Genomic DNA, 26,124 nt, shown 5'->3' on the forward strand with positions numbered 1-26,124 from the left:
CAAATGTGTCTCATGATGAAAGCATAACATGTGCCCCACATAATTTTTAAGTTTGAAACAGTTATCTTCCATAGTTCAGGGTCAAGGTCACTTCAAAATATGTATACAATATTAATATTAATATTAATATTTGATGTAGATGAAATGACCGCTACTGTGGGTTTTTCTTCTCTTTGTCTTATCTACAATGCCTGTCTGTTCAGTGAAGCAGCCATGCGGTACAACCGATGTTGATCGATGAAAATGGGGTGTCGTAAAATATACCTTGTGTTGTATGAGTGATACCTTTAACTTGCAGTACAGTGCAATATAATTTTATGTCTCGTCTCATAGTCGACAGCCTCCTTCAGTGTTTTGAACAGTGCTCGGAATACTGGAATGAGTAGAATAAATGCAACCAGAAGAAAAAAGCTTCGACTTTATATTCGAAAAGTACAGACAGCACCTTTGTGCTAGCGAAACAAGGGTAGCATCAGAGTTAGCAAACTTAAGGATATCGCTACTGCACGCGTACAGATGTAAAGTATGTTTACTTATTCCCCCCTCTGCTTCTTTACCTCTGTAAACTTGTAGGGGTAGTTATTTTTCGATAATGACCCAGCAACCAAACAAATAACGACCCAGCAACAGCCTGAATCCTCAATAGTGCAATGGGTTGAGAAGCTGTTCTGTTTCGGTACTACTTTTTGCGACTGAAAAGTTCCGAACGCTCTAATGTACGAAGTATACATCTCTGGAGCAAACAATACAAACATACCGCATTTAAATTAACAACTACAGGCCTGAACACATGAATCTCCATATAAAATCCATGAGTTCGGTTGTTTTCTGAATCTAGATCAGACGTTCATCACAAGCAATTTCCCAAGGCAAGTAACTCATACTTTGTCCAGCGACAAGAGTAGTTCCCCTTCTTTTCACTCAGTTTCTTCGACAACAGACTGCAATCCGACGGTCAGTTTTCAACAATATTTCATTTAATAAACAGATCACACGCAACCAAATGCACACATCTCATCAATTTAAACAACATAAAGCGGTTTCATACACTATTTTCCCCAGAAAACTTAACTTCATACAGTTTTTAACGTTGGAACACGGGTGCAAAAGTTCGTCTGCTAGTCCCATTTGACGAAAGAACATTATCTTAACCGATACCAAAACATATACAGAACACACAATATCTGCCTTTGCCGCCACAGCAGAATAACAGCATATCTGTGTACTTGATTTTAGCCCAAAATAGGAAAACTGACAAGAAGTGTTAACAGAATGGAATGATTTGCACGGAACTATACAACCGCGCATTAATCGATCGCCTGCGCAGGTTGACTGGTTGAGAGAATAGGATTCGATCAAACTTTCGCAAAAAAACTCCTCTTTTCTTTGAATAACTGAAGAAAGGAGGAATAAAGAGGTTACACACCTCGTCTCAGTGATTATAAAAAATAATGGTCTCAGTTCGCGGTCATGAAAAAGCTCGCTAAAGCTCGCATTTTTCATGATCCGCTAACTTCGACCATTATTTTTAATAATCACTGAGACTCGGCATGTAACCTCTACTTCTTGAGGCCCGCTACCCAGTTTTTAAGGGTGTATACTTTTCTTCTCATGTAAACGACCTGACAGATCTGTCCAGGCTTTTACATGGACTAAGAGCATCCTTCTATGTGGTCACATACCACACATAATACATACACTCATATACCTCCGCTCTTTTCTGTGCAGACTGGGATCGTTTTGCTGAATCAATGCCGCAGATTGACATGGGTGTCAGTTGTGAAATGTATTCAAATACGATTCTAAGGGTGCACAGAAAGCAGCCGGGCTGTAAATTGTGTGTTGTGTGTTGTGTTGTGTTGTGTTGTGTTGTGTTGTGTTGTGTTGTGTGTTGTGTTGTGTTGTGTTGTGTTGTGTTGTGTTGTGTGTTGTGTTGTGTGTTGTGTTGTGTTGTGTTGTGTGTTGTGTTGTGTGGTGTGTTGTGTTGTGTGATGTGTTGTGTTGTGTTGTGTTGTGTGATGTGTTGTGTTGTGTGTTGTGTTGTGTTGTGTTGTGTTTTGTGTGTTGTGTGTTCCAAGTGAGAGAATGCTCTTATTGAAGGCAAAAAGCATGGACGGGTCCATCGTTTGTTTCAAAAAAGTCTATACATACATGGGAATGAATGTACAGTCCGTCAGGTTTTTTTCCCAATTGATACAAGCCACTGCTCCGTTTTGACAGAACTATCCAGTGTAAACTGACGATTTTGATGCTTTGCTTTGGTACAGACCATTGCTCAGTTTTGACAGAACTATCCAGTGTAAACTGACGATTTGATGCTTTGCTTTGGTACAGACCATTGCTCAGTTTTGGTATAACTATCCAGTGTAAAATGACGATTTTGATGCTTTGCTTTGGTACAGACCATTGCTCAGTTTTGGTATAACTATCCAGTGTGAAATGACGATTTTGATGCTTTGCTTTGGTACAGACCATTGCTCAGTTTTGGTATAACTATCCAGTGTAAACTGACGATTTTGATGCTTTGCTTTGGTACAGACCATTGCTCCGTTTTTATATAACTATCCAGTGTAAACTGACGATTTGATGCTTTGCTTTGGTACAGACCATTGCTCAGTTTTGGTATAACTATCCAGTGTAAACTGACGATTTGATGCTTTGCTTTGGTACAGACCATTGCTCAGTTTTGGTATAACTATCCAGTGTAAAATGACGATTTGATGCTTTGCTTTGGTACAGACCATTGCTCAGTTTTGGTATAACTATCCAGTGTAAAATGACGATTTTGATGCTTTGCTTTGGTACAGACCATTGCTCAGTTTTGGTATAACTATCCAGTGTAAAATGACGATTTTGATGCTTTGCTTTGGTACAGACCATTGCTCAGTTTTGGTATAACTATCCAGTGTAAAATGACGATTTTGATATTTGTGACACGGGGCAGGTGGGGAGAGCGTTTGTGTTTTGGACGAAGACTATGATAGTCGTATTTTTTATTGTACGTTCTTTGACAGTTTTTCTCTCGTATTTAAGTGTGCAGTTTGGTTAGCATAGTTCACGACGGTAGCTTCATATTTGCAACGCAGTCATTACCTGTTCGGAAACAAGAGTTAGCTGCAGAAATCGAATCAGACAATTTAGCACAAGTTTGTTTGTTCCCCTCCTTGAAACAAAAACACTGTTCTACTTTAGAGTTGTGAGGTTTACACAAATTGCTAGCAATGTTCGTGTAACTTTTGAAACTGTGCAGTTTGTCTCGTGTTCTCCGCCTCATAATCTCTTGCGGGAGAGACTGCTCAGCTCACGTTCAATCTCCTTCAGCTGCTCGCGTTTCTGTTCGTCTGCAGCTGCAAAAGAACGGAATAGGAAGATATAAATGAGACATTTACATCTTGATTTTTTCTGCTAAAGAATGAGGGAAAATTTATAATAAATTGTCATTAACATTCTGGTGTTTAGTACTGTTTAGTACTGTGTGTTTTAGTTTTAAACAGTTTTAAGAGAAAGAGAGAAAAACAGAGAGAGAGAGAGAGAGAGAGAGAGAGAGAGCGAAGGGAGAGAGAGTGTGTGTGTGTGTGTGTTTGTGCATGTGTGTGTGTGTGTGCGTGCGTGTGTGCGTGCGCACGCGTGTGTGTGTGCGTGCGTGTGTGTATATTATGTGTGTTTGTGTGCGTGCAAGCTTGCATGCGCCTGTGTGTGCGAAAGTGTGTGTCTATTTCTATGTGCACTGTAATCAGGCAACTCACTACGCGAAAGGCACAGTCGGCCGACTGAAATGTCTTTTCTTAAAACCCGATTTCGTCGGATGACTGCATTTCGCTCATCCAATTGCAGTTGCCCAACTGTGGTGCTGGCCCATGAAACCGGTGTAACACGAGAACATTACTCCCACGAGATTTTTTACTCCGGAGTAAAAATTTCGTTCGAAAATGTTACTCCCTTTACGAAAAAAGTACTCCCCCATAACACGAGAAAATTACTTACAACGACAGGTGTGCTCCGAGTCAGCATTTAGGTCGAAAATGTTACTCCCCTGACAAATAAATAACCAATAAATGATCATGTTCCACTCTAACACGAGCAATTTACTGCACACGCCAGGTGTACGCAACTTTTACTCCCCTGTCCCCTGCTAGTCCTGGTGGTGGAAGGGGTGGAGGGAGGGTAGCGCGACATTTGTTTGCGCGAGATCTGTATTGGCATTATCCCTTCGCGTGCATCCCATTTTCGCGTACGAGATTTGTACTGGAAGTAAACATTTGGGGAGTCAACATTTTGTGGAGGGAGTAATTTTTTGGTACCTTGGGGAATTCTTTTCTCGTACAAAAGGTGTACTCGGAGTGAGAATTTCGTACGAAATTCTTACTCCGGAGTAAACTTGTCGTGGAGTAAAAATTTCGTGTTACACCGACTCCAGATCCCCATGCAGTGACTTGCCTTTCCTCTGGATGTCCTTGATGATGTCATTGACGGAGATACCGGCTGTCCGGGCATCCTGTACGTCATTCAGCAGCTTGGTCTCCACCGCTGCTAATACTGAGAAACAAAATGAACACAAAATTAGATACAATAAAATAATGAAAAAACAACAATCACCGTGAGGGGGTTTAAAGCGTGTGACAACGATTCTGGTCATTATCTCAGATTCGTCCAGAATTGAAGCTGGGATTAGACAGTCTCTCCACTTTGACACATACTAAAAAACCAATACATGTGTGTGTGTGTGTGTGTGTGTGTGTGACTGTGTGTGTGTGTGTGTGTGTGTGTGTGTGTGTGTGTGTGTGTGTGTGTGTGTGTGTGTGTGTGTGTGTGCCTGTCTGTCTGTCTGTGTCTGTTTGTGCACGTGCGTGCATATACAGTCGCATTGTATTATCATTCTCACCCGTGCTCTTCAATCCGTTTGAAAAGCATTACTGCATGGCTCTGCATGCCGCTCTGCCGCGATAAGCTACAGTCAGATTCCCGCTGCCATCAAAACTATTGTACTGTGTGCAGCTCAGCTCTGTCTATTTACATCTTTACTAAATTAGTTGATGCAGCATCGGTAATCACCTATACCGCCTTCCCCCGTCACCTCACCACCCCACACCTCACCATTCCCCAACCCCCACCACGACCCCCTCCCCCCCCCCCTCCCCGGGACTCTCACCCTTATATCCACACCTTCATCGTTTCTAAGGAGATCAACATTTTCATTTCTGCTCGGGCGTAAAAGGTCCGTAAACTTCCTAATAATGTAAGTAACATCATCGGGAGGGGGGGGGGGGGGGGGGTTGAGGCAACTGATTGGCGGAAGTGCGGGTGGGGGATTAAGAATAATAATAATAATAATAAATGAGCATTTATATAGCGCATCATCATAACTTTACAATGATGCTCTTTGCGCTTGACACATTTAAAATTAAATTATAACACAGTTAGCCTATACAAGCATTTACATCTACATTCATAGTCAACAACGCTTAATTAAAAGCATACACCATCAAACATACATTACAAAAACTTCTTCCACTAACCAAGTAATAACAAGTCGCGTAAGGCGAAAATACAACATTTAGTCAAGCTGTCCAACTCACAGAATGAAACTGAACGCAATGCAATTTTTCAGCAAGACCGTATACTCGTAGCATCGTCAGTCCACCGCTCGTGACAAAGGCAGTGAAATTGACAAGAAGAGCGGGGTAGTAGTTGCGCTGAGAAGGATAGCACGCTTTTCTGTACCTCTCTTCGTTTTAACTTTCTGAGCGTGTTTTTAATCCAAACATATCATATCTATATGTTTTTGGAATTAGGAACCGACAAGGAATAAGATGAAATTGTTTTGAAATCGATTTTGGAAATTTGATTTTGATAATAATTTGTTTAATTTTTAATTTTCAGAGCTTGTTTTTAATCCGAATATAACATTATTTGTATGTTTTTGGAATCAGAAAATGATGAAGAATAAGATGAACGTAAATTTGGATCGTTTCATCTATAAAAAAAACAACAACAACATTTAATTACAATTTTCAGATTTTTAATGACCAAAATCATTAATCAATTTTTAAGCCACCAAGCTGAAATGCAATACCAAACCCCGGCCTTCGTCGAAGATTGCTTGGCCAAAATGTCAATCAATTTGATTGAAAAATGAGGGTGTGACAGTGCCGCCTCAACTTTTACAAAAAGCCGGATATGACGTCATCAAAGACATTTATCGAAAAAATGAAAAAATGTCCGGGAATGTCATACCCAGGAACTCTCATGTCAAATTTCATAAAGATCGGTCCAGTAGTTTACTCTGAATCGCTCTACACACACACACGCACACACTCAAAACTTGACTAAATGTAAAAACATGAATAAAATAGGTAGTGAAAACAAGGAAATACCAGCTGAATACCTTTAATCAAACAGAACATGTTATCAACAATACTGAAAACAGCCCTAAATGTTTATATACAATATCACATTATCACTAAAACAACATAAACACTACATGTAGCCTACTGAATCCAGACAGATGGATTGAGAAAAACAAAATCAGGGGTTGTATTTCTTGAAGAGGTGTGTTTTAAGTGCTCGTTTGAATGCTTGGGGTGACTGAGAGTGGCGGATGTGAAAGGGGAGAGAATTCCATTGTGTGGGTGCGCAGAAAATAAAAGTGCGTTGTCCGTATGTTTTGGTTTTGGTGTGTGGAATGGTAAGGATGCGACAGTCAGAAGAGGCACGGCGTTGTCTTGCTGGAGAATAGACGGTGAGGAGTTCAGAGAAGTAAGCAGGAGACGAGCCAGAAAAGAAGTTAAAGCAGAGGGTGGACAGTTTGTAGTCAATGCGGGCTTGAATAGGTAACCAGTGCAGTGTGCGAAGAAGTGGTGTTGCGTGGTCTCGTTTTCGTGCTTTGAGAATGAGGCGTTGTGTCTATGTTGAAAATACCAGCTACCGAACTTCCTTGTTCGTGTTGCTGTGAGTTGACAGGCACTGACGTCATTGTTATGACGTACGCTCACCTGCGTCACGCATCACATTATGCTCTGCACGCGGGGACGAAGAACGTAGAGCTGCGGCACTGAGGGGTCTGCTGTCGTCAGCCGTATCATCTGAAAGGTTATTCAAGATACAGGTGCAAATTATGCGTGCATTGTGTGTGTGTGTGTGTGTGTGTGTGTGTGTGTGTGTGTGTGTGTGTCTGTGTCTGTGTGTCTGTGTGTGTGTGTGTCTGTGTGTGTGTGGTAGCGCACGTACGTTTTTGGGTTGGTACATGACAGAGAACATGATGGTTGAAACATCATATACCATGTTGTACATATGCGGCCTGGGGGTGTAGACTATCAACAAGCGCGAATTAAGGGACACAAATAAATGTTTTTCACACATCTTGGTCAATTTGCTGTGAATCTAGTTGTGAGCACCATAAAGTGACACGTACATGAGGTTTTGCTTGAGATCGTGTCCTAGTTGCATATTTTCAATTGTTTTATGTCATGTATTTTGAATAAAATGTTCTTTGAACCAAAGTGTCATGAAGCGTTAGAGTAATGCTGCAGATAATTATGTTTGAACTGTTCCAATAGTTTTTTTTCTTCAGATTTTCTGTTCATAACCTCTTGTCATTTTGCCTCCATTTTTAAGACTCCCTCCTTTTTAAGCCCTGAGTTTTTCAGATTTTTGGAGGTCGTAAAAAGAGGGTTCCACTCAATAACTTTGCGCTGAACCGTCAATGCGGTGAAATAATATCTTTGCTACGGTACACCTTTCAAAGGCAACAGGCACCGACCAAACTAAGGGAGTTAATAATGCAACGGGCAAGGAGACTTAGCCAGGAATCGACAGAGTTGTCTTACCTACGAAATCCCCGAAAGCGCCCTCGTCGACGTGAACAACAGGAACGGAGTGATAGGATGTCGGACCTGAAAACAAGGCCAAAATTAAGTGCGTAGCATTCACAATTGTCAGCCTTCTCTATCCTTATGTCGACAGAGCGCTTTTTCTCTACTTGATTGAGTACTAGTAAAGTAAAAAGCAAAGAAATATCAAACAGAAGCAGAGCAAACACCCAAACTAACCAGCTAACTAACTGACAGACTTTCACACTTCTTCTGTGCGGAAGTAAAGGACAATATCCACTAACCAAAGATTACACCTAGTGAACTCTCACTCTCTCTCTCTCTCTCTCTCTCTCTCTCTCTCTCTCTCTCTCTCTCTCTCTCTCTCTCAGACGCAATCACAGACACACGCACACAGACAGACAGACAGGCAGACAGACAGACATATAGAAAAACTGAGAGACAAAAACACACAGAAACACACACACACACACACACACACACGCACACACACACACAAACGCATGCACACACACACCACAAACGCGCGCGCGCACACACACACACATGCCCACATATGCACACACACGTGCAAATCAAACAAATGAAACAGTCAGTAATCGCCGCCTTACGTGGAGAGTCAGGCGTGTATCGGTGTTGCTGGGGACGATTTCTGGTTCCCATGGCAACTGCATTGCTCTCCTGTTCGTTATACATCCTCATCAACATGCTATAGATGTTCCGCAGACGAGAGTTGTCAATCGCCACGTCGTATTTATCATCGCCATCATCGGCAGTTTCTTCTTCTTCCTCTTTCTCTTCTTCTTTGTCTCTGTGTGTAGCTGGTGGAAGGTTTTCGTGTTTGTTGTAGCTGTCGCCAAGGTAGTCTGTAATAAACAATGGTAATGCAGGGTTTTTGTGTTTGTTGTAGCTGTCGCCAAGGTAGTCTGTAATAAACGATGCAGGGTTTCGTGTTTGTTGTAGCTGTCGCCAAGGTAGTCTGTAATAAACAATGCAGGGTTTTTGTGTTTGTGTGTGTGTGCATGACGTCCTTGGGTAGTTCGTTGACGTTTGCAGAGAGAGAGAGAGAGAGAGAGAGAGAGAGAGAGAGAGAGAGAGAGAGAGAGAGAGAGAGAGAGAGAGAGAGAGAGAGAGAGAGAGAGGGGAGGGGGGAGGGAGTGTGTGTGTGTGTGTCGGGGGGGAGGAGGGATGTAGCACGCACCCAGGTATTCTGTTATACAATGCAGGAAGTCAGATCTGGTAATGACGTCCATCGCTAGTTTGTAAGCGTGTTGAGAGAGAGGTGGAGGAGCGAGAGAGGAGGGAGGAGACACACGCACGCACGCACGCACGCACACACTCAAACACACACACGTTCATACACACGCGCACACACACACACATACACACACACACACACACACACACACACACAAACACACACATACACACAAACACACACACACATATACACACAAACACACACGAACACACACACACACACACACACACACACGAACACACACACTGCTCCTACCGCCAGCGGTGTTAGCTCTTTGAGGAGCCTGATCGGCTGCCCTGTCGGCCTCGTCAGCTTGCTGTTCGACCAGCAGCTCTCTCAACGTTGAAGCAAGCGTCTGTGTTAAAAGGAAACAACATCAAAAGTTTCTTCACTGCAAGAGAAGAATTCCGGAAATAACTCTGTCGGGTTTGTGTGGGTTGTGAAAAAGTGAATACTCCTGATTTTAAGGCGGTCCTTCATTTAAGCCCGAAGTCGACTTCGCGAAGACTTCGTGAAGTCTTTTTAACCGAAAACTCAGTGCTAAAGCTCCGTGCGGCCAGCTTCGCGAAGACTACGTGAAGTCTTTTAAACCGAAAACTCAGTGCTAAAGCTCCGTGTGGCCAGCATCGCGAAGACTTCGTGAAGTCTTTTTAACCGAAAACTCGGTGCTAAAGCTCCGTGTGGCCAGCATCGCGAAGACTTCGTGAAGTCTTTTTAACCGAAAACTCGGTGCTAAAGCTCCGTGCGGCCAGCTTCGCGAAGACTTCGTGAAGTCTTTTTAACCGAAAACTCAGTGCTAAAGCTCCGTGCGGCCAGCTTCGCGAAGACTACGTGAAGTCTTTTTAACCGAAAACTCAGTGTTAAAGCTCAGTGCGGCCAGCTTCGCGAAGACTACGTGAAGTCTTTTTAACCAAAAACTCAGTGCTAAAGCTCCGTGCGGCCAGCTTCGCGAAGACTACGTGAAGTCTTTTTAACCGAAAACTCAGTGCTAAAGCTCAGTGCGGCCAGCTTCGCGAAGACTACGTGAAGTCTTTTTAACCGAAAACTCAGTGCTAAAGCTCCGTGCGGCCAGCTTCGCGAAGACTACGTGAAGTCTTTTTAACCGAAAACTCAGTGCTAAAGCTCCGTGCGGCCAGCTTCGCGAAGACTACGTGAAGTCTTTTTAACCGAAAACTCAGTGCTAAAGCTCCGTGTGGCCAGCTTCGCGAAGACTACGTGAAGTCTTTTTAACCGAAAACTCAGTGCTAAAGCTCCGTGCGGTCAGCTTCGCGAAGACTACGTGAAGTCTTTTTAACCGAAAACTCAGTGCTAAAGCTCCGTGCGGTCAGCTTCGCGAAGACTACGTGAAGTCTTTTTAACCGAAAACTCGGTGCTAAGCTCCGTGTGGCCAGCATCGCGAAGACTTCGTGAAGTCTTTTTAACCGAAAACTCGGTGCTAAAGCTCCGTGTGGCCAGCATCGCGAAGACTTCGTGAAGTCTTTTTAACCGAAAACTCGGTGCTAAAGCTCCGTGTGGCCAGCATTGCGAAGACTTCGTGAAGTCTTTTTAACCGAAAACTTGGTGCTAAAGCTCCGTGCGGCCAGCTTCGCGAAGACTTCGTGAAGTCTTTTTAACCAAAAACTCAGTGTTAAAGCTCAGTGTGGCCAGCTTCGCGAAGACTACGTGAAGTCTTTTTAACCGAAAACTCAGTGCTAAAGCTCCGTGCGGCAAGCTTCGCGAAGACTACGTGAAGTCTTTTTAACCGAAAACTCAGTGCTAAAGCTCCGTGCGGCCAGCTTCGCGAAGACTACGTGAAGTCTTTTTAACCGAAAACTCGGTGCTAAAGCTCCGTGTGGCCAGCATCGCGAAGACTTCGTGAAGTCTTTTTAACCGAAAACTCGGTGCTAAAGCTCCGTGTGGTCAGCATCGCGAAGACTTCGTGAAGTCTTTTTAACCGAAAACTCGGTGCTAAAGCTCCGTGCGGCCAGCTTCGCGAAGACTTCGTGAAGTCTTTTTAACCAAAAACTCAGTGTTAAAGCTCAGTGTGGCCAGCTTCGCGAAGACTACGTGAAGTCTTTTTAACCGAAAACTCAGTGCTAAAGCTCCGTGCGGCTAGCTTCGCGAAGACTACGTGAAGTCTTTTTAACCGAAAACTCAGTGCTAAAGCTCCGTGCAGCTAGCTTCGCGAAGACTACGTGAAGTTTTTTTAACCGAAAACTCAGTGCTAAAGCTCCGTGTGGCCAGCTTCGCGAAGACTACGTGAAGTCTTTTTAACCGAAAACTCAGTGCTAAAGCTCCGTGCGGCAAGCTTCGCGAAGACTACGTGAAGTCTTTTTAACCGAAAACTCAGTGCTAAAGCTCCGTGCGGCCAGCTTCGCGAAGACTACGTGAAGTCTTTTTAACCGAAAACTCAGTGCTAAAGTTCCGTGTGGCCAGCTTCGCGAAGACTACGTGAAGTCTTTTTAACCGAAAACTCAGTGCTAAAGCTCCGTGCGGTCAGCTTCGCGAAGACTACGTGAAGTCTTTTTAACCGAAAACTCGGTGCTAAGCTCCGTGTGGCCAGCATCGCGAAGACTTCGTGAAGTCTTTTTAACCGAAAACTCGGTGCTAAAGCTCCGTGTGGCCAGCATCGCGAAGACTTCGTGAAGTCTTTTTAACCGAAAACTCGGTGCTAAAGCTCCGTGTGGCCAGCATTGCGAAGACTTCGTGAAGTCTTTTTAACCGAAAACTCGGTGCTAAAGCTCCGTGCGGCCAGCTTCGCGAAGACTTCGTGAAGTCTTTTTAACCAAAAACTCAGTGTTAAAGCTCAGTGTGGCCAGCTTCGCGAAGACTACGTGAAGTCTTTTTAACCGAAAACTCAGTGCTAAAGCTCCGTGCGGCAAGCTTCGCGAAGACTACGTGAAGTCTTTTTAACCGAAAACTCAGTGCTAAAGCTCCGTGCGGCCAGCTTCGCGAAGACTACGTGAAGTCTTTTTAACCGAAAACTCAGTGCTAAAGCTCCGTGTGGCCAGCTTCGCGAAGACTACGTGAAGTCTTTTTAACCGAAAACTCAGTGCTAAAGCTCCGTGCGGCTAGCTTCGCGAAGACTACGTGAAGTTTTTTTAACCGAAAACTCAGTGCTAAAGCTCCGTGCGTCTAGCTTCGCGAAGACTACGTGAAGTCTTTTTAACCGAAAACTCAGTGCTAAAGCTCCGTGCGGCCAGCTTCGCGAAGACTACGTGAAGTCTTTTTAACCGAAAACTCAGTGCTAAAGCTCCGTGCGGTCAGCTTCGCGAAGACTACGTGAAGTCTTTTTAACCGAAAACTCAGTGCTAAAGCTCCGTGCGGTCAGCTTCGCGAAGACTACGTGAAGTCTTTTTAACCGAAAACTCGGTGCTAAGCTCCGTGTGGCCAGCATCGCGAAGACTTCGTGAAGTCTTTTTAACCGAAAACTCGGTGCTAAAGCTCCGTGTGGCCAGCATCGCGAAGACTTCGTGAAGTCTTTTTAACCGAAAACTCGGTGCTAAAGCTCCGTGTGGCCAGCATTGCGAAGACTTCGTGAAGTCTTTTTAACCGAAAACTTGGTGCTAAAGCTCCGTGCGGCCAGCTTCGCGAAGACTTCGTGAAGTCTTTTTAACCAAAAACTCAGTGTTAAAGCTCAGTGTGGCCAGCTTCGCGAAGACTACGTGAAGTCTTTTTAACCGAAAACTCAGTGCTAAAGCTCCGTGCGGCAAGCTTCGCGAAGACTACGTGAAGTCTTTTTAACCGAAAACTCAGTGCTAAAGCTCCGTGCGGCCAGCTTCGCGAAGACTACGTGAAGTCTTTTTAACCGAAAACTCGGTGCTAAAGCTCCGTGTGGCCAGCATCGCGAAGACTTCGTGAAGTCTTTTTAACCGAAAACTCGGTGCTAAAGCTCCGTGTGGTCAGCATCGCGAAGACTTCGTGAAGTCTTTTTAACCGAAAACTCGGTGCTAAAGCTCCGTGCGGCCAGCTTCGCGAAGACTTCGTGAAGTCTTTTTAACCAAAAACTCAGTGTTAAAGCTCAGTGTGGCCAGCTTCGCGAAGACTACGTGAAGTCTTTTTAACCGAAAACTCAGTGCTAAAGCTCCGTGCGGCTAGCTTCGCGAAGACTACGTGAAGTCTTTTAACCGAAAACCCAGTGCTAAAGCTCCGTGGGGCATACTTCGCGAAGTCGACTTCGAGAAGTCTTTTTACCGAAAACTCAGTGCTAAAGCTCCGTGGGGCATACTTCGCGAAGTCGACTTCGAGAAGTCTTTTTACCGAAAACTCAGTGCTAAAGCTCCGTGCGGCTAGCTTCGCGAAGACTACGTGAAGTTTTTTTAACCGAAAACTCAGTGCTAAAGCTCCGTGGGGCATACTTCGCGAAGTCGACTTCGAGAAGTCTTTTTAACCGAAAACTCAGTGCTAAAGTTCCGTGTGGCCAGCTTCGCGAAGACTACGTGAAGTCTTTTTAACCGAAAACTCAGTGCTAAAGCTCCGTGCGGTCAGCTTCGCGAAGACTACGTGAAGTCTTTTTAACCGAAAACTCGGTGCTAAGCTCCGTGTGGCCAGCATCGCGAAGACTTCGTGAAGTCTTTTTAACCGAAAACTCGGTGCTAAAGCTCCGTGTGGCCAGCATCGCGAAGACTTCGTGAAGTCTTTTTAACCGAAAACTCGGTGCTAAAGCTCCGTGTGGCCAGCATTGCGAAGACTTCGTGAAGTCTTTTTAACCGAAAACTCGGTGCTAAAGCTCCGTGCGGCCAGCTTCGCGAAGACTTCGTGAAGTCTTTTTAACCAAAAACTCAGTGTTAAAGCTCAGTGTGGCCAGCTTCGCGAAGACTACGTGAAGTCTTTTTAACCGAAAACTCAGTGCTAAAGCTCCGTGCGGCTAGCTTCGCGAAGACTACGTGAAGTCTTTTTAACCGAAAACTCAGTGCTAAAGCTCCGTGCGGCCAGCTTCGCGAAGACTACGTGAAGTCTTTTTAACCGAAAACTCAGTGCTAAAGCTCCGTGTGGCCAGCTTCGCGAAGACTACGTGAAGTCTTTTTAACCGAAAACTCAGTGCTAAAGCTCCGTGCGGCAAGCTTCGCGAAGACTACGTGAAGTCTGTTTAACCGAAAACTCAGTGCTAAAGCTCCGTGCGGCCAGCTTCGCGAAGACTACGTGAAGTCTTTTTAACCGAAAACTCAGTGCTAAAGCTCCGTGTGGCCAGCTTCGCGAAGACTACGTGAAGTCTTTTTAACCGAAAACTCATTGCTAAAGCTCCGTGCGGTCAGCTTCGCGAAGACTACGTGAAGTCTTTTTAACCGAAAACTCAGTGCTAAAGCTCCGTGCGGTCAGCTTCGCGAAGACTACGTGAAGTCTTTTTAACCGAAAACTCAGTGCTAAAGCTCCGTGTAGTCAGCTTCGCGAAGACTACGTGAAATCTTTTTAACCGAAAACTCAGTGCTAAAGCTCCGTGCGGTCAGCTTCGCGAAGACTACGTGAAGTCTTTTTAACCGAACACTCAGTGCTAAAGCTCCGTGCGGTCAGCTTCGCGAAGACTACGTTAAGTCTTTTTAACCGAAAACTCAGTGCTAAAGCGCCGTGCGGGCAGCTTCGCGAAGACTACACGAAGTCTTTTGACCGAGAACTCAGTGCTAAAGCGCCGTGCGGCCAGCTTCGCGAAGACTACACGAAGTCTTTTTAACCGAAAACTCAGTGTTAAAGCTCAGTGCGGCCAGCTTCGCGAAGACTACGTGAAGTCTTTTTAACCAAAAACTCAGTGCTAAAGCTCCGTGCGGCCAGCTTCGCGAAGACTACGTGAAGTCTTTTTAACCGAAAACTCAGTGTTAAAGCTCCGTGCGGCCAGCTTCGCGAAGACTACGTGAAGTCTTTTTAACCGAAAACTCAGTGCTAAAGCTCCGTGCGGCTAGCTTTGCGAAGACTACGTGAAGTCTTTTTAACCGAAAACTCAGTGCTAAAGCTCCGTGCGGCCAGCTTCGCGAAGACTACGTGAAGTCTTTTTAACCGAAAACTCAGTGCTAAAGCTCCGTGTGGCCAGCTTCGCGAAGACTACGTGAAGTTTTTTTAACCGAAAACTCAGTGCTAAAGCTCCGTGCGTCTAGCTTCGCGAAGACTACGTGAAGTCTTTTTAACCGAAAACTCAGTGCTAAAGCTCCGTGCGGCCAGCTTCGCGAAGACTACGTGAAGTCTTTTTAACCGAAAACTCAGTGCTAAAGCTCCGTGCGGCCAGCTTCGCGAAGACTTCGTGAAGTCTTTTTAACCAAAAACTCAGTGTTAAAGCTCAGTGTGGCCAGCTTCGCGAAGACTACGTGAAGTTTTTTTAACCGAAAACTCAGTGCTAAAGCTCCGTGCGGCTAGCTTCGCGAAGACTACGTGAAGTCTTTTTAACCGAAAACTCAGTGCTAAAGCTCCGTGCGGCTAGCTTTGCGAAGACTACGTGAAGTCTTTTTAACCGAAAACTCAGTGCTAAAGCTCCGTGTGGCCAGCTTCGCGAAGACTACGTGAAGTCTTTTTAACCGAAAACTCAGTGCTAAAGCTCCGTGCGGCAAGCTTCGCGAAGACTACGTGAAGTCTTTTTAACCGAAAACTCAGTGCTAAAGCTCCGTGCGGCCAGCTTCGCGAAGACTACGTGAAGTCTTTTTAACCGAAAACTCAGTGCTAAAGCTCCGTGTGGCCAGCTTCGCGAAGACTACGTGAAGTCTTTTTAACCGAAAACTCAGTGCTAAAGCTCCGTGCGGTCAGCTTCGCGAAGACTACGTGAAGTCTTTTTAACCGAAAACTCAGTGCTAAAGCTCCGTGCGGTCAGCTTCGCGAAGACTACGTGAAGTCTTTTTAACCGAAAACTCGGTGCTAAGCTCCGTGTGGCCAGCATCGCGAAGACTTCGTGAAGTCTTTTTAACCGAAAACTCGGTGCTAAAGCTCCGTGTGGCCAGCATCGCGAAGACTTCGTGAAGTCTTTTTAACCGAAAACTCGGTGCTAAAGCTCCGTGTGGCCAGCATTGCGAAGACTTCGTGAAGTCTTTTTAACCGAAAACTTGGTGCTAAAGCTCCGTGCGGCCAGCTTCGCGAAGACTTCGTGAAGTCTTTTTAACCAAAAACTCAGTGTTAAAGCTCAGTGTGGCCAGCTTCGCGAAGACTACGTGAAGTCTTTTTAACCGAAAACTCAGTGCTAAAGCTCCGTGCAGCTAGCTTCGCGAAGACTACGTGAAGTTTTTTTAACCGAAAACTCAGTGCTAAAGCTCCGTGCGGCTAGCTTCGCGAAGACTACGTGAAGTCTTTTTAACCGAAAACTCGGTGCTAAAGCTCCGTGTGGCCAGCATCGCGAAGACTTCGTGAAGTCTTTTTAACCGAAAACTCGGTGCTAAAGCTCCGTGTGGTCAGCATCGCGAAGACTTCGTGAAGTCTTTTTAACCGAAAACTCGGTGCTAAAGCTCCGTGCGGCCAGCTTCGCGAAGACTTCGTGAAGTCTTTTTAACCAAAAACTCAGTGTTAAAGCTCAGTGTGGCCAGCTTCGCGAAGACTACGTGAAGTCTTTTTAACCGAAAACTCAGTGCTAAAGCTCCGTGCGGCAAGCTTCGCGAAGACTACGTGAAGTCTTTTTAACCGAAAACTCAGTGCTAAAGCTCCGTGCGGCTAGCTTCGCGAAGACTACGTGAAGTTTTTTTAACCGAAAACTCAGTGCTAAAGCTCCGTGTGGCCAGCTTCGCGAAGACTACGTGAAGTCTTTTTAACCGAAAACTCAGTGCTAAAGCTCCGTGCGGCAAGCTTCGCGAAGACTACGTGAAGTCTTTTTAACCGAAAACTCAGTGCTAAAGCTCCGTGCGGCCAGCTTCGCGAAGACTACGTGAAGTCTTTTTAACCGAAAACTCAGTGCTAAAGTTCCGTGTGGCCAGCTTCGCGAAGACTACGTGAAGTCTTTTTAACCGAAAACTCAGTGCTAAAGCTCCGTGCGGTCAGCTTCGCGAAGACTACGTGAAGTCTTTTTAACCGAAAACTCGGTGCTAAGCTCCGTGTGGCCAGCATCGCGAAGACTTCGTGAAGTCTTTTTAACCGAAAACTCGGTGCTAAAGCTCCGTGTGGCCAGCATCGCGAAGACTTCGTGAAGTCTTTTTAACCGAAAACTCGGTGCTAAAGCTCCGTGTGGCCAGCATTGCGAAGACTTCGTGAAGTCTTTTTAACCGAAAACTCGGTGCTAAAGCTCCGTGCGGCCAGCTTCGCGAAGACTTCGTGAAGTCTTTTTAACCAAAAACTCAGTGTTAAAGCTCAGTGTGGCCAGCTTCGCGAAGACTACGTGAAGTCTTTTTAACCGAAAACTCAGTGCTAAAGCTCCGTGCGGCAAGCTTCGCGAAGACTACGTGAAGTCTTTTTAACCGAGAACTCAGTGCTAAAGCGCCGTGCGACCAGCTTCGCGAAGACTACACGAAGTCTTTTGACCGAGAACTCAGTGCTAAAGCGCCGTGTGGCCAGCTTCGCGAAGACCACACGAAGTCTTTTGACCGAGAACTCAGTGCTAAAGCGCCGTGCGACCAGCTTCGCGAAGACTACGTGAAGTCTGTTTAACCGAAAACTCAGTGCTAAAGCTCCGTGCGGCCAGCTTCGCGAAGACTACGTGAAGTCTTTTTAACCGAAAACTCAGTGCTAAAGCTCCGTGTGGCCAGCTTCGCGAAGACTACGTGAAGTCTTTTTAACCGAAAACTCATTGCTAAAGCTCCGTGCGGTCAGCTTCGCGAAGACTACGTGAAGTCTTTTTAACCGAAAACTCAGTGCTAAAGCTCCGTGCGGTCAGCTTCGCGAAGACTACGTGAAGTCTTTTTAACCGAAAACTCAGTGCTAAAGCTCCGTGTAGTCAGCTTCGCGAAGACTACGTGAAATCTTTTTAACCGAAAACTCAGTGCTAAAGCTCCGTGCGGTCAGCTTCGCGAAGACTACGTGAAGTCTTTTTAACCGAACACTCAGTGCTAAAGCTCCGTGCGGTCAGCTTCGCGAAGACTTCGTTAAGTCTTTTTAACCGAAAACTCAGTGCTAAAGCTCCGTGCGGTCAGCTTCGCGAAGACTACGTGAAGTCTTTTTAACCGAAAACTCAGTGCTAAAGCTCCGTGCGGCCAGCTTCGCGAAGACTACGTGAAGTCTTTTTAACCGAAAACTCAGTGTTAAAGCTCAGTGCGGCCAGCTTCGCGAAGACTACGTGAAGTCTTTTTAACCGAAAACTCAGTGCTAAAGCTCCGTGCGGCCAGCTTCGCGAAGACTACGTGAAGTCTTTTTAACCGAAAACTCAGTGTTAAAGCTCAGTGCGGCCAGCTTCGCGAAGTCTAAGCGAAGTCTTTTTACCGAAAACTCAGTGCTAAAGCTCAGTGCGGTCAGCTTCGCGAAGTCTAAGCGAAGTCTTTTTACCGAAAACTCAGTGCTAAAGCTCAGTGCGGTCAGCTTCGCGAAGACTACGTGAAGTCTTTTTAACCGAAAACTCAGTGCTAAAGCTCCGTGTGGCCAGCTTCGCGAAGACTACGTGAAGTCTTTTTAACCGAAAACTCAGTGCTAAAGCTCCGTGCGGCAAGCTTCGCGAAGACTACGTGAAGTCTTTTTAACCGAAAACTCAGTGCTAAAGCTCCGTGCGGCCAGCTTCGCGAAGACTACGTGAAGTCTTTTTAACCGAAAACTCAGTGCTAAAGCGCCGTGCGTCTAGCTTCGCGAAGACTACGTGAAGTCTTTTTAACCGAAAACTCAGTGCTAAAGCTCCGTGCGGCCAGCTTCGCGAAGACTACGTGAAGTCTTTTTAACCGAAAACTCAGTGCTAAAGCTCCGTGTGGCCAGCTTCGCGAAAACTACGTGAAGTCTTTTTAACCGAAAACTCAGTGCTAAAGCTCCGTGCGGCAAGCTTCGCGAAGACTACGTGAAGTCTTTTTAACCGAAAACTCAGTGCTAAAGCTCCGTGCGGCCAGCTTCGCGAAGACTACGTGAAGTCTTTTTAACCGAAAACTCAGTGCTAAAGCTCCGTGTGGCCAGCTTCGCGAAGACTACGTGAAGTCTTTTTAACCGAAAACTCAGTGCTAAAGCTCCGTGCGGTCAGCTTCGCGAAGACTACGTGAAGTCTTTTCAACCGAAAACTCAGTGCTAAAGCTCCGTGCGGTCAGCTTCGCGAAGACTACGTGAAATCTTTTTAACCGAAAACTCAGTGCTAAAGCTCCGTGCGGTCAGCTTCGCGAAGACTACGTGAAGTCTTTTTAACCGAACACTCAGTGCTAAAGCTCCGTGCGGTCAGCTTCGCGAAGACTACGTGAAGTCTTTTTAACCGAAAACTCAGTGCTAAAGCTCCGTGCGGCCAGCTTCGCAAAGACTACGTGAAGTCTTTTTAACCGAAAACTCATTGCTAAAGCTCCGTGCCGCCAGCTTCGCGAAGACTACGTGAAGTCTTTTTAACCGAAAACTCATTGCTAAAGCTCCGTGCGGCCAGCTTCGCGAAGACTACGTGAAGTCTTTTTAACCGAAAACTCAGTGCTAAAGCTCCGTGCGGTCAGCTTCGCGAAGACTACGTGAAGTCTTTTTAACCGAAAACTCAGTGCTAAAGCTCCGTGCGGTCAGCTTCGCGAAGACTACGTGAAGTCTTTTTAACCGAAAACTCAGTGCTAAAGCTCCGTGCGGTCAGCTTCGCGAAGACTACGTGAAGTCTTTTTAACCGAAAACTCAGTGCTAAAGCTCCGTGCGGCCAGTTTCGCGAAGACTACGTGAAGTCTTTTTAACCGAAAACTCAGTGCTAAAGCTCCGTGCGGCCAGCTTCGCGAAGACTACGTGAAGTCTTTTTAACCAAAAACTCAGTGCTAAAGCTCCGTGCGGTCAGCTTCGCGAAGACTACGTGAAGTCTTTTTAACCGAAAACTCAGTGCTAAAGCTCCGTGCGGTCAGCTTCGCGAAGACTACGTGAAGTCTTTTTAACCGAAAACTCAGTGCTAAAGCTCCGTGCGGCCAGCTTCGCGAAGACTACGTGAAGTCTTTTTAACCGAAAACTCAGTGCTAAAGCTCCCTGCGGCCAGCTTCGCGAAGACTACGTGAAGTCTTTTTAACCGAAAACTCAGTGCTAAAGCTCCGTGCGGCAAGCTTCGCGAAGACTACGTGAAGTCTTTTTAACCGAAAACTCAGTGCTAAAGCTCCGTGCGGCCAGCTTCGCGAAGACTACGTGAAGTCTTTTTAACCGAAAACTCAGTGCTAAAGCTCCGTGTGGCCAGCTTCGCGAAGACTACGTGAAGTCTTTTTAACCGAAAACTCAGTGCTAAAGCTCCGTGCGGTCAGCTTCGCGAAGACTACGTGAAGTCTTTTTAACCGAAAACTCAGTGCTAAAGCTCCGTGCGGTCAGCTTCGCGAAGACTACGTGAAGTCTTTTTAACCGAAAACTCAGTGCTAAAGCTCCGTGCGGTCAGCTTCGCGAAGACTACGTGAAATCTTTTTAACCGAAAACTCAGTGCTAAAGCTCCGTGCGGTCAGCTTCGCGAAGACTACGTGAAGTCTTTTTAACCGAACACTCAGTGCTAAAGCTCCGTGCGGTCAGCTTCGCGAAGACTACGTGAAGTCTTTTTAACCGAAAACTCAGTGCTAAAGCTCCGTGCGGCCAGCTTCTCAAAGACTACGTGAAGTCTTTTTAACCGAAAACTCATTGCTAAAGCTCCGTGCGGCCAGCTTCGCGAAGACTACGTGAAGTCTTTTTAACCGAAAACTCAGTGCTAAAGCTCCGTGCGGTCAGCTTCGCGAAGACTACGTGAAGTCTTTTTAACCGAAAACTCAGTGCTAAAGCTCCGTGCGGCCAGCTTCGCGAAGACTACGTGAAGTCTTTTTAACCGAAAACTCAGTGCTAAAGCTCCGTGCGGCCAGCTTCGCGAAGACTACGTGAAGTCTTTTTAACCGAAAACTCAGTGCTAAAGCTCAGTGCGGCCAGCTTCGCGAAGACTACGTGAAGTCTTTTTAACCGAAAACTCAGTGCTAAAGCTCCGTGCGGTCAGCTTCGCGAAGACTACGTGAAGTCTTTTTAACCGAAAACTCAGTGCTAAAGCTCCGTGCGTCTAGCTTCGCGAAGACTACGTGAAGTCTTTTTAACCGAAAACTCAGTGCTAAAGCTCCGTGCGGCTAGCTTCGCGAAGACTACGTGAAGTCTTTTTAACCGAAAACTCAGTGCTAAAGCTCCGTGCGGCTAGCTTCGCGAAGACTACGTGAAGTCTTTTTAACCGAAAACTCAGTGCTAAAGCTCCGTGCGGCTAGCTTCGCGTAGTCAACTTCCCCCAATTAAGGACATGCTTTAGTGAGGCAAGCTTTCTGCACTTGCTCCGTGTGCACGTGTTTCAGACACACTCCTCGCTAGAGGCTTGCCTTAAATGTCACTTGGGAAATGTTGTCTCACTAAAAGTATCCACTCTGTTTCAACGATAACAAACCCGACAGTTATTTCCGAACATCGTCTATTCAAAGATCCTGTTAGCCGAAGTGGCACTAGCTCCTAACAGTGGTGCTCCAGACTGTTTCGTGTACTTATCATTAAGGATGTTTTTTTGGTGCTTGACGGAATAGCCCCAGAAAATAACATCACTCTTTTCTGTTAAAGGCACAGTAAGCCTCCCGTAAACCATCACAGATACGGTCAGGCTTTTACACACAGTACAAACACCCTTTCATTTAAACACTCACCGATTGAGAACATCCTAGGTGCCCTCCGTAAAGAGCGAACAATTTTCAAAGAATTTATTTTTGCGTGGTTTATCTTACCCCTGAGCCATCGTGAACCCGTGTGATCCAGTTTCCCTTTTTCACAATGTAGTCGTCAGTTAGCCTTATTTGAATGCGACTCGATGTGAGCTTATTTACAATAGCACGTTTGTATACACGAAACAAACGGCTGTGGTTCACAAGAACTCTAGCGATGGCTTTTGACTGTTGAGAGGAACGGCGATATGCACTGACTGATAAACCGTCGTCTGCTGAGACCATTGCCTGACCCTGCTTCCGGGCTTTTCTTTTTTCAAACTTTCACAACTTCGAATTGCACTGATCTTGTCTTGATGAAAAAAGAATTCTTTTATGATTAAAGAATGTTTGTGTAACAAGCTAGATTTTAAAAGTTAGGTCTAGCGCAAAAACGCACCACGGTCCGAAAACATTCTGATAATCATCGATCCACGGCTGGCGTTTAAGGGAAGTAACCCATTTTTGACCTGAGTTCAGGATGGGTCCAAAAAGTGTTCGAGACAATCTGCAAAATTAATTCTTTAAAAATTGCTCGCTCTTTACGTAGGGCACCTAGGATGTTCCCGTTTGGTGAGCGTTCAAATGGAAGGGTGTAAAAGCCTGACAGTATCTGTGATGGTTTACGGGAGGCTTACTGTCCGGGCGTGATTTCCGGGATATTCATAACAGCTGTCCAGCACCAAAACGAAGCGCCATTGTTCTTCAGGGCCAAGTCCACAAAAATAAATTCTTTGAACATTTCTCACGCTCGACAGAAAGCAGCCAGGATGTTCCCGTTCGGTGAGCGTTTAAATGGAAGTATACTTGTACTGTATGTAGACGCTCGGGGAGCTCTGTGATGGTTTACGGGAGGCTTATTGTGCCTTTAATAGTACCCGGATAAAAAGACTGTCCCTATCCTGGCTGGAAATGAAAAAAAGCAATATATATTTCCTGGTAAATAAACTAGCACCGGTGGTACGGATGTCGTTTGACGTCGACAGCCCGTATGAAACGCCTACGATTCTTGAACATTGCACACAACTTTGCTGTCTTTTCTGCAGAGCTGACAAACTTGTACCGCGCTTGAGAAAACGTCACTCCAGGGACTGTTTTAGCCTTCGCAACTTGTACGCACATTTTAGGCAAATTCGCTGCTGGAAAAAAATCTTGGCAACATTGCAGGTTTACTTAAAACATGATGTGTGTGTGTGTGTGTGTGTGTGTGTGTGTGTATGTATGTGTGTGTGTGTGCGTATGCGTGCGTGTGTGTGTGTGTGTGTGTGTGTGTGTGTGTGTGTGTGTGTGTGTGTGTGTGTGTGTGTGTGTGTGTGTGTGCGTTTGTATGTGTGTGTTTGTTTTTGTGTTTTTGTCGCTTGACGAAAACCTCTTGAACATTTTATGTCAGAAAAAAATATTTAAAAAAAATTAATGAACAAATTAATCTTTGTAATCCTATCCCTTTTCTCGTTAGTATGAAATGTACTGAATCGTTTGAAAGCAAAGAAACTACTGAGATAGGACAGTTACCTTCAAGTTACTTTCCCTGTTATCTCCCAAGGTCCTGGCCAACTTCTGCACGTGCTGCTGTCTCGCTGACGTCATCTGGTCCTCAGCGCCTTCCCGCAGTTTGCTGACGTCATCCTCCGCGCTGACGTCATCGTTTTGAGCACGTGATCCCGTTTCTCGTCCACCCTCTGTGTTCTTTGACGTTCCTTCATTTCCTTCTAGGGCCTGAATCTGCAAGTGGAAGAATAGTTTCATCGAGGATTTCTCCGACTGTAAACTAGCCGCCTTGTGGATGTATAATCTATCTATATATATACGACTTGTGTCTGTGTACGTCTGTGTGTCTGTGTGTGTGTGTGTGTGTGTGTTCGCGATGCACGGCCAAAGTTCTCGATGGATCTGCTTCAAATTTGGTGGGCATATTCAGGTAGACCCCGGACACAACCTGGTCGATGAGAATTTTCAACACGTGCTCTCAGCGCGGAGCGCTGAACCGATTTTCGTTTTTCTGTTCATCTTCCCAGATCCATTCCCAGTAACTCTTCCTTATCTTCTCCAGTCTTTTGCGTTTATCTCCCTTCCTTCGTGTGGCGTCAATCCATATTCCCGTTACTATTTTTAGAAGGTCACTGTCCACAACGCTCAATCCATATTCCCGTTACTATTTTTAGAAGGTCACTGTCCACAACGCTTTCATCCTGGCGAAGCCGGGTATTACTCTTCCTTATCTTCTCCAGTGTTTTGCGCGTTTATCTCTCTTCCTTCGTGCGTACACCAAGCAAAGCCGGGTCCCCGGCGAAGCCGGGTATTCGGCTCTACTTCTTCCCGGCGAAGCCGGCTACCCGGCGAAGCGGGTATTCATCTAGTGCTAAATATTCCGATACACACGTGGGGGAATTCGGGAACTCTCAATAGATAGTCTCACACCATCCTATTTCAGTCATGGGACCCTAATGCTACGGAAATATTAAAATAGGGACAATATTTATAACAACGAAACTACACGTGCTTCCAATAGCTACGGTGATCACTTTAACGGGCTCGAGCAGACGGTCTTTCCACCGCTATCATACAAACAAAAACATGCAATTCTACTTACCGCTGCTAGCCAATTCTAAGCATGATTATAAATTACCCCAATCTGCTTATTTTCTGTACTTTCTAAATGGGCAAGTTTTAGAAACTCTTTTGGCAAAAAGGCTGCCGATTTCGCAAAATGGGCAGCGTTTTGCCGATTACGCAAAAGTGGGGAAAATTTATCTGATTCCGCAAATTCGGCAATTCCGTGAATTGGGCTAGACATAGGCATATTGACAGACAGGCTGTTACACACACACACACACACACACGTACACCGTGAGTGACACGCGCTCAGAGGCACATGGACAGGGAACAACTAAAACCACCAGCAACTTATTGATCCGCACCCTCTGCAGTTTCACGTTTTCTCTTTATTTTGAGAAGTCCAAAACAAAATGCTGCTTTGAACTTCAAAACTCAATTGCCATAACAACTACAACGAGAAGATCAAAGCGAGTTGTGCGCACTTTTTGGGAAGAAAAGACAACATACACACAAAGACGTGGGAAGGATCGAACACACTAAAGGGCATACGTGTTGCTTCTTGTCAAAAACATTTTCCTATCGACCACATTATTCCCAATCCAAACTCTGGAGAGAAAACAATTTGCACATACTATCGATGAAGTTAGCAAAATGCTGTTACGGTTTCAGTAAACTGGCGGTATTCCAAAGCGTAACAAGGCTGAAAGTTCGACCGTGACATTTAGTCGCACCGTGACATTTAGTCATACAATTCGAAAGACGATTTTCACTTGTTATTACGTCAGATCCAATCTATATCTAGCACGGGTGAGGGTAATTAACTTTGTACTGAGTAAAAAGAAATTATATGTATATATGCAATAATTGGACTTTCAACACATATCGCATATCTCTGTCTGTTTGTTTGTTTAATTGTTTGTTTGTTTGTTTGTTTTGTTTTGTTTTGTTTTGTTTTGTTTTGTTTGTTTGTTTGTTTGTTTGTTTGTTTGTTTGTTTGTTTGTTTGTTTGTTTGCTTGCTTGTTTGGTTGTTTGTGTGTTTGTTTGCTTGTTTGCTTGTTTGCTTGCTTGTTTGTTTGTTTGTGTGTTTGTTTGTCAGGCTGATATATGCCCAATATGTTTGTTTGTTTGTTTTTGCATCAACCTCGATTACGGTTATTATCCCTTTCTACGAAATCCTAGTTCTTGGTGACCGAAGTTATATTTTGGTTTCTGAGTACAGCTTGCTTGCACGCTTCGACCTTAAAAAAATCCAAAACAACTCGCCTCGAATTCAAATTGAGAGCATGACAAGAATAGTTCTCCAGAAGTTTCCTTCTCAGATAGATTTTATATCTTCTTTTTTTTTTTAAGCGTAAGGATTCTGGTTTTTTAAAAACACACTAATTCATCCATAATTAAAGAAACGTATGAGATAAAAATTTAAAAGAGCACGAGGACGTGTCTGACACTAATTACAGAACACAACCAGCATCACTATTGCCTTCCTCTGTATTTAAACGTTCACCTACATTGAGGGAAGGGGTAACATTAGAGAGAGAGACAGAGAGAGAGAGAGAGAGAGAGAGAGAGAGAGAAAGAGAGAGAGAGAGAGGAATAGACAGCGAGAGAGAGTAAGAGAGAGAAAGAGCGAGAGAGAAAGAGCGAGAGAGAGAGAGAGAGAGAGATTGAGAGAGTGAGAAAGAGAGAGTGAGAGAGAGAGTGGGAGTGAGAGAGAGAAAGTGAGAGAGTGAGAGAGAGAGAGACAAACAGAGAGAGAGAGAGAGAGAGAGAGAGAGAGAGAAGAGAGAGACAGAGAGA

General features: G+C 45.2%; 1 protein-coding gene across 2 annotated transcripts in view; it reads right to left on the minus strand.

Annotated features, from left to right (window-relative positions):
- Positions 1-2,027: 2,027 nt before the first annotated feature.
- The window catches only part of LOC138958344 (uncharacterized), a 39,240-nt gene continuing 15,143 nt past the window's right edge, over positions 2,028-26,124 (minus strand). For both annotated transcript variants that reach the window (XM_070329458.1, XM_070329459.1), the window contains 7 exons: positions 23,283-23,492; positions 9,346-9,445; positions 8,441-8,695; positions 7,827-7,892; positions 6,993-7,082; positions 4,438-4,536; positions 2,028-3,347 (listed from right to left, as the gene is read on the minus strand). In XM_070329458.1, the coding sequence (XP_070185559.1) occupies positions 3,271-3,347; positions 4,438-4,536; positions 6,993-7,082; positions 7,827-7,892; positions 8,441-8,695; positions 9,346-9,445; positions 23,283-23,492 (897 nt within the window). In that variant the 3' untranslated portion in view covers positions 2,028-3,270. The remainder of the gene's footprint in view (positions 3,348-4,437; positions 4,537-6,992; positions 7,083-7,826; positions 7,893-8,440; positions 8,696-9,345; positions 9,446-23,282; positions 23,493-26,124) is intronic.

Source organism: Littorina saxatilis, linkage group LG2 (assembly GCF_037325665.1).
Source record: "Littorina saxatilis isolate snail1 linkage group LG2, US_GU_Lsax_2.0, whole genome shotgun sequence".
NCBI lineage: Eukaryota > Metazoa > Mollusca > Gastropoda > Littorinimorpha > Littorinidae > Littorina > Littorina saxatilis.